Source organism: Meriones unguiculatus, chromosome 12 (genome assembly GCF_030254825.1).
Source record: "Meriones unguiculatus strain TT.TT164.6M chromosome 12, Bangor_MerUng_6.1, whole genome shotgun sequence".
NCBI lineage: Eukaryota > Metazoa > Chordata > Mammalia > Rodentia > Muridae > Meriones > Meriones unguiculatus.
Window position 1 is genome coordinate 87,654,743 of NC_083360.1, and position 15,578 is coordinate 87,670,320.

A 15,578-nucleotide genomic window follows, 5' to 3' on the forward strand; every position below is an offset into this window, starting at 1 on the left:
GAATTCAGTAAGGAAGTGAAAGAGTGAAGCATTTTCCCTGTGGCACAACTGCAAATGAAATCATGGTTCATGACAAAATAAGAAAAGGGGAAAATGTTATTTTCACATTTCATATTATAGGGATGATTCAGTTCACCAATGTTCTTTATTAACCAATAGATAAAAGACAAGCTCTGTTCTCAGTGAGTTTTTACCTATTCATTAATTATCTCTCATTGCTTGTCCCAATCCTAATACTCAGACTGTTTCATTTAGTCTCCTTGGTAGTGTTTCCTTTTTTCCCTCATTTGCTCTAAATGTTGATCTCCTTGAGAGTTTTTTTCCTCAGCGGTCTCTCATATTGTACCTTCTCCTGGATTCTGTTTTCAGCCTTAAGATTTTTTAAAAGATGTTTGGATAACTAGAAATTTCTATTTACAAACTTGCATTTCTGGAGGCTTTCATTTATCTGTTGTCTGTAATTCAGAATTTGATGTTTAAACCGACTCCTCACTTTCCCAGAAACACTGTACCTTTCCACATAGGCATAGTCTCAAGTGAAAAGTGTCAAGTGCTGAGGCGGGAACTGACATGATTGTTCAAAAGGTCACTTAGTTGAGAATTTAATTGATTTTTGTTAAGGTAAATTTTGGTAGAGTAGTAGAACTGAGAATTGTATTTTAGTATATTTTAAAGTATAAGTGAGAAATGAAAACAAGTTACATTCACAGAAAACTTGATTGTAAACGGAAGTGAGCCTAAAAGTCAAGAATTACTTGAAATAGGAGGAGAACAATAAGAACAATTTGAGCAAATAAAACAAAGCAGAGCCTGGTTCCCAGAAGGGGTATGGAATGCTAGTGTGCCAGAGTATCTGTGGCAGGATATTGTAAACTGGGGGCTTACCAACACAATTTTAGTTCTCCAGATTTGTAGTCCAAGACAGAAATTCAGACTAGGTCAGTTTGTGATGAAGACATTTTCCTAACTTGTAGGTTGCCAACTTCTTATAGTATTCTTGCTTGGCAAGGAAAGAAAAAGTGAGCAAACTAGTTTTTTTTTTTTTTCCCCTTTCTTCTTAATTAGAACACCAGTCCCATTAGATTAAGGCTACCTTATGACCTGAATTAGCTCTGTAAGACTGTTTCAGATACCATCAAATTGGAGGTTAGGGCTTCAATGTCTGAATTCTAAGGGTGATTCCAAGGGTCACTTCTGAGTAGGGAGACAGGATTGGAGTCCAGGATTAAGTATTGAAATCAAGTTAGCCAGCAGTTAGAGGCAGTGGGAAAGAAAGGTAGACAGTTGATAACAAATGGAGAGTATTTCTGAGTTCTGGATCTTAATAGTTTTAATAGCAATGATAAGTCCAAATTATGAAAAATGCTAAAATAGAAAATATGTATTACTCAGAGGAGAATAAGGATGTTAAGAAAATGTAAAATAGTTGATAAGTGATGGTGACATAATAATTGCCATTCGCGAAGGCTGGCTTTTTGCCAAGCCCTTTGCACACAGTATTTTTCTTAAATCCTTAGAGTAAATCACTGAGGAAGTTGAGTGAAAGGTAAGGTGAGGACAGAGATGGGACATGTTTAGTTTCTTTGAAGACACTCTGATTCTCTTTAGTCCACACTTAAAAACATAAGCCTAGGTATCAATATCACAACTGAGAGTGGTAAACACTAGAGAAAGTTACCTGAATTCATCGAGAAAAACAAAACAAAACAAAACAAAACTTAGTTGATATATCAATAGATAGGAATTTAAAAAGAAGTATAGGAAGACAACAGTAAAAGAAAGCAACATGTCAGGGCTAAATAAATCAAATATCTTAACAATATCTATAAACAAGATACTATCAAACCTCCTAATTAATAGCAGAGGCCCTCAGCTTTGTGCGGTAATATATGCCTGCTGTCTCCATAGTCCAAGGTCTTAGAAGCAGCATTTGAAGCAACAGTAGCTTATTGAGGTCAGCTAGGGTGACTGAGTGAGACTTGATAACAGCAAAACAGCAACAACAAACCAAGACAGAAATTCTCAATTTGGATCCTCAAACTTTTCTTTCAGGTAGTAGCAGGGAAAATAGAGGAAGAGGAAATAATGTCTTAAGTACAGTAGGCTAATATTAATAAAAGATGTAGTATAATATTAATGCTGCTTGAGCTTCATGTTAAGGCAAACAGCACCAAGGAACAATTTTCCAAGAAAAATACAACAATTGTGGACTTGTATGTTCAAGTCAGCAAAATTTGACATAATTACAAATAAAAACAGACCAATCATAATTATATATCAATTTTACCTACTTAATTTGTAAGCTGTAGAAGATTTGAGCAACCCAGTCAAACACACATTAAGAAAATAAATGAAAATGCCAGTTTCAAAGAATCATGTTCATACTTGACCACATTCCTAGACTTTTGCTCTCACAAATATTTATTTCCCCAAATATTTAAAGAACCCAAAATCAGAACAGTCAGAACAATTTGATATGATTCATAAAATATCTTGTCATTTCTCAGTAATAAATTGACAAATACAGTATTTTAAGTACATCATTGTGATTCCTAGTCAACTTAACTTTCATTCTAATTAACATTATTTTTAGAATTTTTAAAGCAGGATTTTAAAGTATTAGATTGGTAAATGTTTAATAAGGAGTTCTTTTGAAAGTGGCTCATTTTAAGAAGATGACATTCTGGATGAAAAAGTAATCTGTCCCCAATTAAAGCATCAATGGTAGTCACAGCACATCTAATTGGAGTGATGTACCAAATCCATTTATACAGTTTACTGCCTATTGATAAGTTGGTGACCACTGAGATTTGCTTGTTAGCATCACACTTTGAAAAAGAGCTGCAGGTATTCTTTATGATGGGAACCTACTTAATGGACAGCCAGAAAGTTGCTCACTAATTCATGAAGCAAGAAAATCAATACATTGCAAATATGCCCTTTTCTTTATATTTTACCTCAATGACTGGAATTGCATTCCTATAGTTTTACTATTTTCTACTTGCTGAAGATCACAATACATCAGTATTGCCACTAATTACCGTGTTTTTGATTAATCTTATAGACTTTGGTTGAGACGTTTTGTTGAATCCAATAAATCATTGTATTGATAAACTGTAATTATTGGCACAAGGCCATCTGGAATTTGAAATTATCTTTAAAAATGTTATTATGTAAAATGAAATGTTTGTTTATCTAGATGTATTTAATTGCCAGCAAAGAAAGCAATTAAAAGTAGCTGCAGACTAAGAGACCAACCTTTGTTAAACATGGTTTTAAGATTGTTACAGAACTTGTGGTGATGATAACATGGTGTCTTGGAGGATGTTAACAACTGTAGCAGAGTGTTAATTAAGAATGATGTAATCTTCGGCTCAGAATTATTAGTATCATGTTAGTTTAGCTGGACAGAAGCAAAACCTAGTTTTGGTTATGATAATAGCTCAAGTCATATTTATAGTGGAAAGATTAACATTTTATTTTTATGCTGTTCCCAAGACAATTTTTAAATCCTCAATGAAATACAATCATATGTAAACATCAAGGCCTTAGCTCATTTACATATGTGCCAGATTTTCAAACTGATTGCTATTTGAACCTAATCTGTCATTGCTGGCTGCATTAGCTACAACAAACATTACATTTACATATTGATTTCTTATTTTGTATTAGTGTAAATAATCCATAATTATAGTAAATTTGGTCTTTTGTTGACAAGAGCTCATGTGACTTTTAGAATGGAAATTTAAATCACCATGTGTTTTGCTTCTAATTCAAAATCTGATGTATCTCAAAGTATAAAAAGATAATTGTAGATCACAAAATAGCGAAAACAGGCAAAAGAAAATTTTAATATTTAGAAAGATACAAAATTATGTTTTTCTAAAATGATAAACATAGAAATTTATGGAAATTTAATAGGTTACTATTCTGGTTTCAGTTATTACACCATGTTAAGAAAATAATCTGATGTAAATGGATGTAATGATCCTATTTTATATGGATGTATTTACATTTTTTTAAGTATCCAGCTCACGAAAAGAAATAACTTGTACACATAGCAGAAATGAAACGAGACTTTCAGTGTCTGTATTGGTGTTGATACTTTTCCTCCTTACATACATAACTAACCCAAGGAGTGTAGTTTAACTACTGACCATATAGATGTCATTAGACATAAAGTATTTTAAGTAACAATTAAAACAAACTTCTTTCCCTTAGGATGATCAAGAGTATGTTGTATTTTGTCTGGGCACATTTAATTGGAAGAATGGCAGCTGCTGGATTACTTAAGCACTGATAATATGGTTAAATTATATTCCATTTCTTAATTATCTAATAACCATTTCAAAAGCCTAAATTAAACCAAATGACAGACTTCTTTTTGATGCAGAAACTGTAAAAGAGTGTACATAGTCAGTTGTGTTGTTGGCTTAAATAGGCATTTATGTTTTATATTCACAGAGGTTTGAGGAAGTCCAAGGTTAAGGTGCTAGCAGATTCACTTCCTAGTAAGGGCCTTCATCCTGGCTTGACTAGCTTCTTGCAACGTCTTCATATCTTAGCATAGAAAATGGTCACTTCTCTTTAGTTCTCTTGTGAGAATGCTAATCCAGTCATAGCACTCTGAGACTAATTACTTCACAAAGCACCACCTTCAGATACTGTATATCATACTAGTTTCAACATAAATTTTGGGGAGAACATGAACATTTAATTCTAACAGCCCTGATGTTTAAGAGTAAATTTCTCTTTTTTACTTTGGGTGGATTTATACTTGAAACAGTGAGTGTTTTCTTACTGAGATCTTTTCATACTTGATAGGCAGACTGGCTATGATTTAGGATAACTGAATCTTTTGCATACTTTAGACTTGCAGAGGGGATTCTGGGCTGAAGGAGTCACTAAGAGGATCCTTTGATTACTGTTACTGTTCTTGATTGAGGACACAGTGCCCCTGATAGCAACATGACGCTGTGACTTATTTGGAAGGAAGAAGTCTTTTTTTTTTAATTTTTTTTTTTTATTGTTTAGCAGTTATGAACTTCTGTAGCTTTCTTGTGATCAGATAGTGTTTCTTTTTGAGAGGAGAAAAACTTTTTTATATAATAATAATAATATAATGGTTTATGTTTGCATGCATGTGCATGTGTGTATGTATGCATGTGTGTGCACATGTGCATCATCGATTATGCATGTGGCTGTCAGAGGACCATTGGCAAGAGTATCTGTATATTTGTGTGCGTATTCATACGTGTGCACTGTAGCACACCCTGTGATGGTAACACACAGCACGTGCAGGTGTGTGTGTGTGTGTGCCCATGCGTGTGCGCACCATGGTGCTCCCATGTGTGGCCAAAGGAGTACTTGTCTATGGTGGTTCTTGTCTTTCATGATGTGGACAGTGGGGATCAAATTCAGAATTGTCAGTTGGCACCAAGTGCCTTTACCTACTGACCCATCTCGCTGACCATCAGATGCTGTTTCTATATTAAAAATGCATCCTTAAGTTAACCTTGAAAAAAATCCACTATTTCTAAGTGTCTTTGATCTCCTGACTTGCTGATATGCTCTCTGAATGTAAAATATATATATATATATATCAAGATGGTTATCCTATTTTTTAAACTTTTTATTTCATCACTAATCAGCAGTAATATATGTCATTCTGTATATAAAAATGCCTATAGTAGAATTTCAGTAGATTATAGGGGTCTGTGTACTAAAATTTATATTTACACAGTTTCTTCTTGAAAACAAGCGAAGAAGATAGTGAGAAGGTTTAGATGAAGCCACTGAGTTAACGCAGTATGAGCATTTCCTAGAGTGCAGGCCTTTTACAAATAGCCTTCTGGTCTTGGAAGTGTAGTTAGATTGGAATGAGCTTGTTCCAGGAATAATCTGGTACCGAGAGAAGAAGCAAGAGTTGTGGACTAAGAAGAGCAAAGACACTTTGCTGAAGTTATCTCTATACTTGAATCACCAGATTAGATACTAATGCTTAGTTATAGTACAGAGTCTTTTGGGGGGAATTGGTTACCTGTCCTTGTTCCCTCTTGGATACTCTCTTCCTCTTAGTTTTAAAATTAAGAAAGTAATTGGGTATGGTTACTCGTTGCTTCTACCTCAATTATTGGGCTGAGACAGCTGGGCGCTGTAGCACACACCAGTATTCCCAGCACTTGCGGAGGCAGAGGCAGGTGGATCTCTGGATGTTTGAAGCCAGCCTGGTCTACAAAGTGAGTCCAGGACAACCAAGGCTACACAGAAAAGCCCTGTCTCAGAAGGAAAAAAGAAAAGGCTGAGACAGAGGCGTCACTTGAGTCTAGGCAAGTTTGGAGCAAACCCGGACATTGTAATAATGCTGCCTTTCAAAGAAAGCCTGATGAATGCAGTAACATGATTATGAACATTACATATACATAATTATTTATATGACAAATATGTAAAATGCTTATTACTTTGCCTGTTAGCCATCTAATATGATTAGATCTCATTTACTTAATTTTAATTTGTTGCAGTTACTACCTCAGACAAATTTTGATTATTTACATTACATTTAAAAAATTAGTTTTAGTTTGTTAGCTAAAACAAAGACTAATAGTTTTAGTAATGCTTGTTTATAGAAAGTGAAACATGTCTTTGTTGATAAGTACAAATATCCTGATTGAAAGAAATACAATAAAGAATATTTGTGTTATATTCATGTAAAACCATTTCTCACATTTGTGCTGCTTTTAAAAGGTTTGCATGTTTGAAGGCTGGTGAGATAGCTTAGTAGGTAGAGCACTTGTTTTCAAGCCTGGGGACCAGAATATGATCACTGGACCCACATGGTGGAAGGAGAGCGCTAGTTCTTCAGATTGTCCTGCAACCTCCATACGTGTACTGAGGTACACACATTCCCCCATAAATTAATTACATTTTAAAGTTATTTCTTTTATCTTTTGAGATTATAATATAATCTCAATCTTAGTTCCCCCATACCTTCCCTCCCTCCAAACTTTATACTGCTCTTTGCATTCTTTTAAATTCATGACCTCCTCTTTATTATTGTTACATGCATGTATGAGTGTGTACAAAATTATTCCTGAATAAAATTCTTGTTCAGTCTCTCTCTTTTTCTCTGTATGTGTGTTTATATACATAAGTATTCCTCAGTGTGTATAATGCTGCTCGTATTTATATATGTTTTCAGGGTTGACCATTTGGTATTGGATAACAATTACTGTGTTCTCTTCTGCTCCCAGCTTTTCTTAGTTGCCTGTAGTTCTTTGTGTTGGGTTGGGGCCTCTTGGGATTTCTTGCACAGTGACTTCTGACACCATAACAAAATACTTTTTAAATAAACATAAATTTTACCTATTTCCTTTACCTTTTTTTTTTTTAAATTAAGAGAAAATATGCTACTTAAAAGCATCACATTATTTTCTACTTGTTAATTTTATTTGACAATCTTCCTTTGAGTTGAAAGGTCCATAATTGACGTAGAATTGATGACTCTGCATCTTAGGTGAGTGCTAGAGCATGCATGTCTCTAACTGTGGCTGACTCACCTGCCTCTTACAGGACCAGGAGGGAGAAAACTGCACCTAGATACACTGACCTAGGTTCCACTTAGTATGTAGGATTTCAGTTAGTACCATTTTGCTCAGGTAAACAGTTTCAGACTAATGAAACCAAACAACACATTCTTTACCACCTTCCTACCTTGTCTTAAGGAAAACAAAAGAACTCTTATGAAAACAAAACATTTTGTTCATATTAGTTTCTGTGGAAAACATCTATGGTCTAATTGAAGTATTTTTAAAGTGTTTCTGTAGTTAATGCTATAGAAAAATCAGTGTTAGAATTTGTATCACATGCTACCACACATGAAAATATGTTGGTCTGCCTATTTCTCAGCAGACTCAGTAAAGGCAGAAATTTGATCTTAACTGGGCTCCCTTCCTTCATGCCCAAAAGACAAGTCATGATTGCAATCTCTGTAGTTAGGCCTCAGAAAAAAATGCCACATTTTTGTGTATGTGACATTGAGCAAGAAAAGTAGTGTCAGTTTCTTTTGTGAAATGTAAGTGATTATAATAATTTCATGTAGTTGACATGAAGTTCTTAATACTTCATATGTTGTAGTTGTATATGTATATACAACTGTTAATTGTTGATGATGAAGCAAATGAACCAGGCTAGAGTATGAGACAGGATGTTTCCATGAGGAGATAAATCATTTTCCCTAGGATCACGACATATTGTAGATCAACTTGAAATAAGACTTTCATGAAATGCCTCCCCCGCCCACCAAAAAGAAAAACAAAAACAAAAAAACAAAACAACCAAGTATGATTCTGGCTAATGTTAGGTCCAGTATAGAAGTATGTTCCATGATCAGAAAGCAGAGTATGTGTATGTGTGGTGTGTAGGTGTTCTCATTTCTACATGGAGGCCAGAGGGTGGTCTTTCTTTGCTGCTGCTGCTGCTGCTGCTGCTACTACTACTACTATTATTATTATTATTTACTACTACTTGAGATAGTCTCTCACTATGAAACTGGAGCTTACTGTTTGGTTTAGGCTGGCTGCTCAAGTAAGCCCTGGAATATTCCAGTGTATACCTCACTCCACCTCCATTTCTGAAGTTTCGGCTTATGGGCCATCTTTTCATGCTTGGGGTATAAACTCAGGTCTTCATTATGGAAAAAGCAGTTAATTTACTGGGCCATATCCTAACTCCATCAAAAAACATTTTTTTGTTTTGTTTTGTTTTTTTGTTTGTTTGTTTCTTTTTTCCCCCCTGGTATAAACTCAAAAATCATGAAAAGTAATTGCCACAAAGACACTGTGGATCTTTTTGTTGGTGTTGCACTGTCACTGAAATTTTAAAGTCTGAGCACTTCTCATGTGTTCTGTTGTCAATGTTATAATATGCCACCTTATAACTTATGCAATATAAAATTGCTCTTGGCTCTTTAAAGTTTAATATTCATAGTCTTATAAAGGAAGAATTTACCTTTTTTCTTTTTTCCAGAAGAAGAAACTATTTACAGAGTAGTCATGTCTCAGATGGGGCTTTCTGTATTTTAGGCACTCATCAAATACTGCTGAAAGAGTGATTGACTTGCCATGGCCAAAGAGCTGACCTTGGTAGAAGCGAAGTGCAGATCTGCCTTCCTCATTTCTAGCAGTTTAACGCCCGCATCTCTCTCTCTCTGTATGCACTATCTCCACAGCTACCCAGGAATTATAGAAGTGACAAAAATGGTTTCTTCTAAATAGTATGGCAGTTGTTGCTGGCCTTGTCAGACTTGTCGGCAAATTATTACCCATGTCGCCTATCAAAATCAAGAAACAAATCTAAGAAATTGCATAAAGGCAACCACAAAAATATACACATTTTATAAATTCATTTCTAAATATAAAATAGTAAAGGTTTTGAAATTCTGAGCTCTTTACCTTAGTTTTGTAGTCTTCCGTTATAGGCCCCTTTCTTTTCCTAATGAGGAAAAAAGTTTTGTCTAACTGATAGTTTCAGAAGTGTCAGTTCATGCATGTCACTGTGGGGTATCTGGCAAGACAATATGGTGGGAGGGATAGAGAGAGAGGAAAAGGAAGAGAAGCAGGATCTCAACGTGCCCTTTAAGGACAGACCTCCTGTATGACACGACTTGCTTCCTGGAAATAGCCCTGCCTCCCAAAATTTCTACCACCCCAAAATGACACCAAGCCTTCAACACAGGCGTCTCTGTGTTCACAGCTCAGATCAAACTTTAATACCTTGTCTGAGGAGTAGATGAAGGGAAATTCCAAATTTGAGATTTTTCTGGATCCTGCTGTGTGTGTAGCTTGCTTGGAATGGTCACACTCTGGTGGATTCCTGGGCCTTTGTCTCTGCCTGAAACATTGTTGGGAGGCTATGTCTGGTTTCAGTGTAAGGAAGGGCTTCAGCAGTTGAAATGTCTCCTCCCTTGTCTCTGCTTTGAGCCCAGGGGAGGAAGGATCTTGTTCAAAGTCCTGAGCCTACCTTTTCCTTCAAGGCCTTTAATGCTTACATTTACCTATACTGTATGTACTATTGAAACTTCTTTTTGTCTTTCTAGTATGCACTCCAACTTAACAAATCTAAAACTTCACTCTCAAATTTTCTACCGAACTTTTTTTGTTAAATAAAATTCCATCTTTCTGTTTGCTCAGACTGGAAATCTTCAGGCTGTATTTTTCTCTTGCCCTCCGTCAGCTAATTGTCCATCTTCTGCCTCTAACCGTATTCTATATTTAATATTCTTACCATTTCTCCTTCTTTTCCTCACTTCTTTTGTGAATTAATCTATTCGCCTATCTTCCCCATGCCTAGTCTTTTCTCCCCATAGTTAGAGCACTCAGATAAATCTTACGTAGTTGGAAGTGGAAGTTAGCTCTTACCATTTTCCTCTTTAAACCTCCCAGTAGCCTTCCTATGCAGTGACTATGCTGATCGCTTTTGATTTATGCTAACCTCAGTTTAAAAGTCTTTTTTTCTTGGAGATGCCTTCTCAACTGTTCTTTTTACTGGGATTCTCCTACTTCTTTGCTATCTTGTATCTTATAGTCTGTTTTACTTTCTTCATAGTACTAGCACTCTCCAAAATTACTTATTTATTTACTTCATCTTTGTCTCATTTATTAGAAATGTTAAGTTTCATGAAAGCAAGGACCATGTTTTTCTGTTATTTCTCACTATTTCTCTAGCAACTAGAATTATATTTTGACTATAGATTAGTATACAACAAACTGTATCCTCCCTCCCTTGCTCCCCCTCCTCCCAAATGTATGTTTTTAGTGTTCGATTCTAAGATTCTGTTTATCCTTCAGATATCAACGTGTGTGTGTGTGTGTGTGTGTGTGTGTGTGTGTGTATGTGTATGTATAGATTGTTTTTTCTCTTCATGGACTCTTACCCCTGACCAAGAGCAGATTTAAGCAACTCTCTCAGTTCTCATGGAGCTTTGATTTCCATTCTACTGGCAGTGATGTGTTTGTATCCCTATCAGCCCCAGTGTTTCTGAGAACTGTAGATTTTTATTTAGATTGAACTCCTTTGCAAGGCATTGTCCTATCTAAAGTTGTCTTAAAAACCAGCCAGCCAGCCTGCTAGCCAGCCAGCCAGCCAACCAACCAATATGTACTACTTTAGTCAGAGTGATAGTTTTTCAGAAGGCAACCTTGTTGTGGGAAAGATGAAGATGAATATGAGTCATTGTGGAAACGTACAAATTGCTTGTTACTAAACAGATATCTCAGTGTCCCAGGTATTCTGCTTCGGTACCAAAGAGAAAACTACACATTTCCTGCCTCAATAAACTTCGATTTTAATTGGATATAAGTTTCTAAAAATTTCTTATTGGTATTTGACTATATATGTTAGTGCTTTTTAAAAATATCTTTTTGGTCTGTTAAAACCTGTGAACTCTTTGGGAGACAATAGGCCAGACAGATTAAATGCCTAGTTTTAATCTTTATACTGTATGTATTTATCACATTATTCCCGATTGGCAAAAGAGGAACCAAGTATGCCAGAGTTATGTGACACAAACAGAATGTTTCCTGAGGCTATAGCCATGGCAAAATTACACTCAAGACAGGAAATGCTGATAATCCTAACATAATAGCAATAGATTTTTATTACATTATTGATGAACTTTAGGTTTCTTAATATTGATATAAAATAGAATAATGATATTTTTAAATTTGTTTGGCTAGTATGTGTTTTGTTTTATACTTCTGACATTTGGGAAAGTGTTGCTCAGAACACTTCAGTTTCTGAGATCTGTATATTGCTGATTCCTAAGTGAAAGCATGATTATTTTCAATGAATTTTGATGTAGCCGTTACAATTCTGTAAAATATTGAGTTTTTATTGAAAAAATTCTATTTTTATATAGCATTTGTAAGTATAAACAATAGTTTTATAGTTCTATTCTAGACAGCTGTTTTAATAGAAGTGGATTAGTCATACAGTACATTTGAATAAATATTTTTGTAGATCTTAAATATCATTTAACAGACAATTGATTCTTTTGGAGGAATAAGTAAATAGACAATAGTGTGTATAGGAAGTGTGCATGTTTGAAGTATTTACAGCAGAAGTTTTAAAACACCTTGGTAGAGAAGGAGTTAACAGGTTAGCTCCCCTTGGTTGCTCTCAGCATGCTTTCTTGCCTTTAGATGCTGAAGAGATGATAACATTGGGCCCGGACATGCCTGTGTGGAGGTTAGGGTACTCCTGGGGTTTTTGCAGCTAGCTGTGAAGCAAGCTAGAACTTGCTCATCTCTGAGTTCCTTGTTTTTCTTTCAACCCTTTCAGTGCCCTGCAGGAATCATTAAATCAAAACTTCATGCTGATCATCACCCACCGAGAGGTCCAGCGGGAGTACAACCTGAACTTCTCAGGAAGCAGTACTGTTCAAGAGGTGAGTTCTGTCTCACAGCTAAGGAATAAAGGTAGCTCATTATAGCTCACATTGACCCTGTTAAAGAGGCTTATCTGTTCTGTAGAAACTCTTTATGTTTCATTATTGGGTTCTTAATTTTAATTAACTGGAGTATTAATGATTACTGTAGATACACTAAATGACTTGACCTAAAAATACAAATGTTGTAAGTGGGAGCTCTTGATAATTCTTAAAAACACTTTGCTTAAAAACAGTCTATTATTATATAAAATATTTCATGGTTTTATAGTAATTATTTAAAATACTTTCCTGGGAATTGTTGGCAACATACGCTGTGGAGTGTTACTGTTTTATTTGAAAGGTCACTCTCAAATGTGTCATGTGTTTATATTGTGTGTGCTTCTGTTTTAAACAGGAGTTTGAAGAGGCTTTTCTTAAGCAGCTCAGTCCTAGCTTTGGGCAGTATTCATAAGGTGTTGGAAACTGTCATTTAGCTCAGACTGTCTGAATACTGTCTATGTATTCTTCTGTGTGGCCAAGGAGGACCACTGTCTCTGAAAAGTACTTCTCCTATGAGAGAAGAGAAAAGGTACCTTCTTGGAATGTTCTTGGCCCCACCCATCCAAAGGCCAGCAATTTCTCTGTGCAGCGTGAGGGATGTTAGAGGCTTTGACAGGACCTCCATGCTTAGAAACAATAAAATAGTGACTGTTTCATAGTAATGTTCATAATTTATAAAAGTTACTTATATTTTTATTACTGAATTTTTAAGAGACTAGATCATGCTAAATCTTGGATTACTACACAAAATTTTAAGACCACATTTTTTAAAATAATTATAAATAACATCTTGAAAGAACAAGTAATTTTTAGAATTATATAAAATGTCCTCATTTTATATAATGACTACTAATTATTTTATGTGTTTGATTAGTGAATTTTTATCCTTTGAATTTGTCATAAAGAACTCATTTTTCTAAGTTTATTTTCTTCATTGATAATGTGAATAGCTGTTATATAACTAAACATTAACATTCAGCCTTTTCTCTGAATTCTTCTAAATTCAGAGAAATTTCTTCTAAATTCATCCATTTATTTATTTGAATTTTCTAGAATTTTATGCTTGTACATTGCCATTTCATTTTTAACTTTTATAGTGGGTATTTCTGCTCTAAATTTAAATTTTTAATTTCTTGCAAAGTCATTTTGGTCTAAAATTGAAATATGGCTCTGTAAGATTTATTATAAAATATTTGAAGACAAAATTTAAATTACATATGTGAACATTTAATTAAACTAGGGAATTTAGTTTCATAATCAGTCCGCTAAGCAACAAAGCAAGATAATAGGAGCTAAATTTTATTCTCTTGGTTTATTTTCTATTTGAAAAGGAGTATAGTGCATTATAGATAAATATAGGACTGTGTTTCTGCATGAAATTTTTATAGCTAAAATTTTGTGTGTAGTTTCTCCCAATCCCAAACCCTGCATTGCTAGTTTAACTAATTTGAGTGTGTTTCAACTTTCTCCCACAAGAGGGCAGAAAGGACTATTAAGCTGATAGTCTAAAAATGCCACTCGGTGTTTTCAAATTAGCTTCTCTTATATTAACAAAAAGGAGCATAATGGCCAAGTTATTGTTTGATTTACAGATAATTGGCATATTGCAGCGAGGAGACTTAATTTCACCCTTTTAAATTAAACAGGGAGATTTAAAAAGACATAAAATATTCATTAATGTTCGGTGATTATAAAGTAGTGGCATATATTTATTTTGCCTTTATTACTGTTTCGATGGGAAAATACTGCAAATATTTCCGAAATCGAGTTGGCCATACTGACAAGTTGAAATGTTTAAGCAATGTTAATGCAATCTGCTCACACCTGATATCCTATGCAGAATGATTCAAAATGACTACATTAATTATTAAAAGAAATACTTAAAATTCTGTAAATGTGCCATTGCGTGCCACAGTTGGCTGAAACTGTTCTCGGCTATATTATTTAGATTATCAAATATATTTTAAGTGTCAAGGACTTGAAAACATTGAAATCCTTTTCTTATCATGTTCTAAAAACCTTTTTTAAAATGCTCCAGAAGCTTTTTTTTTAATGACAGATATTCTTATATATTTTCTGATAATAGTTTTCTTCCTTTTTTTAATTTAAAATAATATTTTGAAATGCTGGTTATTAAGAAAAAATACTGCATTTAATGAAAATTGCTTTTCTGTGAGTAGACAGTTCGACGCAGGTTGCTTTATTTTGTGTAACTTTGAGAAAGGCTGTGGAACAACTGGCTGGGCGTAGCTCCCTGGCGCTTCCGTGGACCTATGGGATCCTGTGCTGAGGCTAGTTCCAGGAAGGGAAGGTGCTCCCTGTGGACAGCCATACAATTCACAGTGCCTTATTTCTTGCTAAGCTACTGTAAGTCAGTTTAGATGCACTAAGAGAAAGGTACTTGAAACAATTTGTAGTCGTGTTAATACTACTACTTTTGTTTTTAATGTGGACGCTTATTGATGTCCTGCATCCTCAATTGTAAATTAACCTGTCACCAGTTTCAGAAATCTTCATTCAACAGTAAGCCCAGAAATAAATTGTGACCGCTAGTTCTGTATGTGTATATTACATCTATTCACACACCCATGCACGCGCACACAGAAGACAGTTTAAAGGAATCGATTAAAAGCATCTGATCATTTTTCCAATAAAGTAAGTTATTTTCATTTTCTAGGTAAAAGCACTCTTAATGTTTTGAAAGTCTTGAATTTCTAAAGGAAAGTGTTTAAAGTATTTTTCACGCAGAAAACTATTAAATGATTAAGACTGACATGGGCACCGATTCTAACTATTAATTGAACAAAATAAATCATTGAAAATACCGATTTGGAGAACAGTGCTAAGATGCAGTTAGGATTTCAAAAAAAATTCCTAAGTAACGTGGTCTAGCACATTGGTGATGATAAACTGATGGTGTACAAGTGTTTACTCATCTTGTCTGTGACTCTTTTCCTTTGCGTTCCAGGTGAGGGCTTTTGGTTTTCATTCTGTTCGTGTTTTAAGCCCTTTGCAAATTTTTCCAGTTACATGTTTGTCTAAGGACATGGCAGTAACCTCTAGAGATGGCTAGAAGAAGAGAGTTTCAAGTGGT

General features: G+C 34.8%; 1 protein-coding gene across 1 annotated transcript in view; it reads left to right on the plus strand.

Annotated features, from left to right (window-relative positions):
* The window catches only part of Faf1 (Fas associated factor 1), a 294,629-nt gene that overhangs the window by 77,956 nt on the left and 201,095 nt on the right, over nucleotides 1–15,578 (plus strand). Inside the window, exon 7 of the mRNA XM_060366116.1 lies at nucleotides 12,337–12,442. Within this exon, the coding sequence (XP_060222099.1) occupies nucleotides 12,337–12,442 (106 nt within the window). The remainder of the gene's footprint in view (nucleotides 1–12,336; nucleotides 12,443–15,578) is intronic.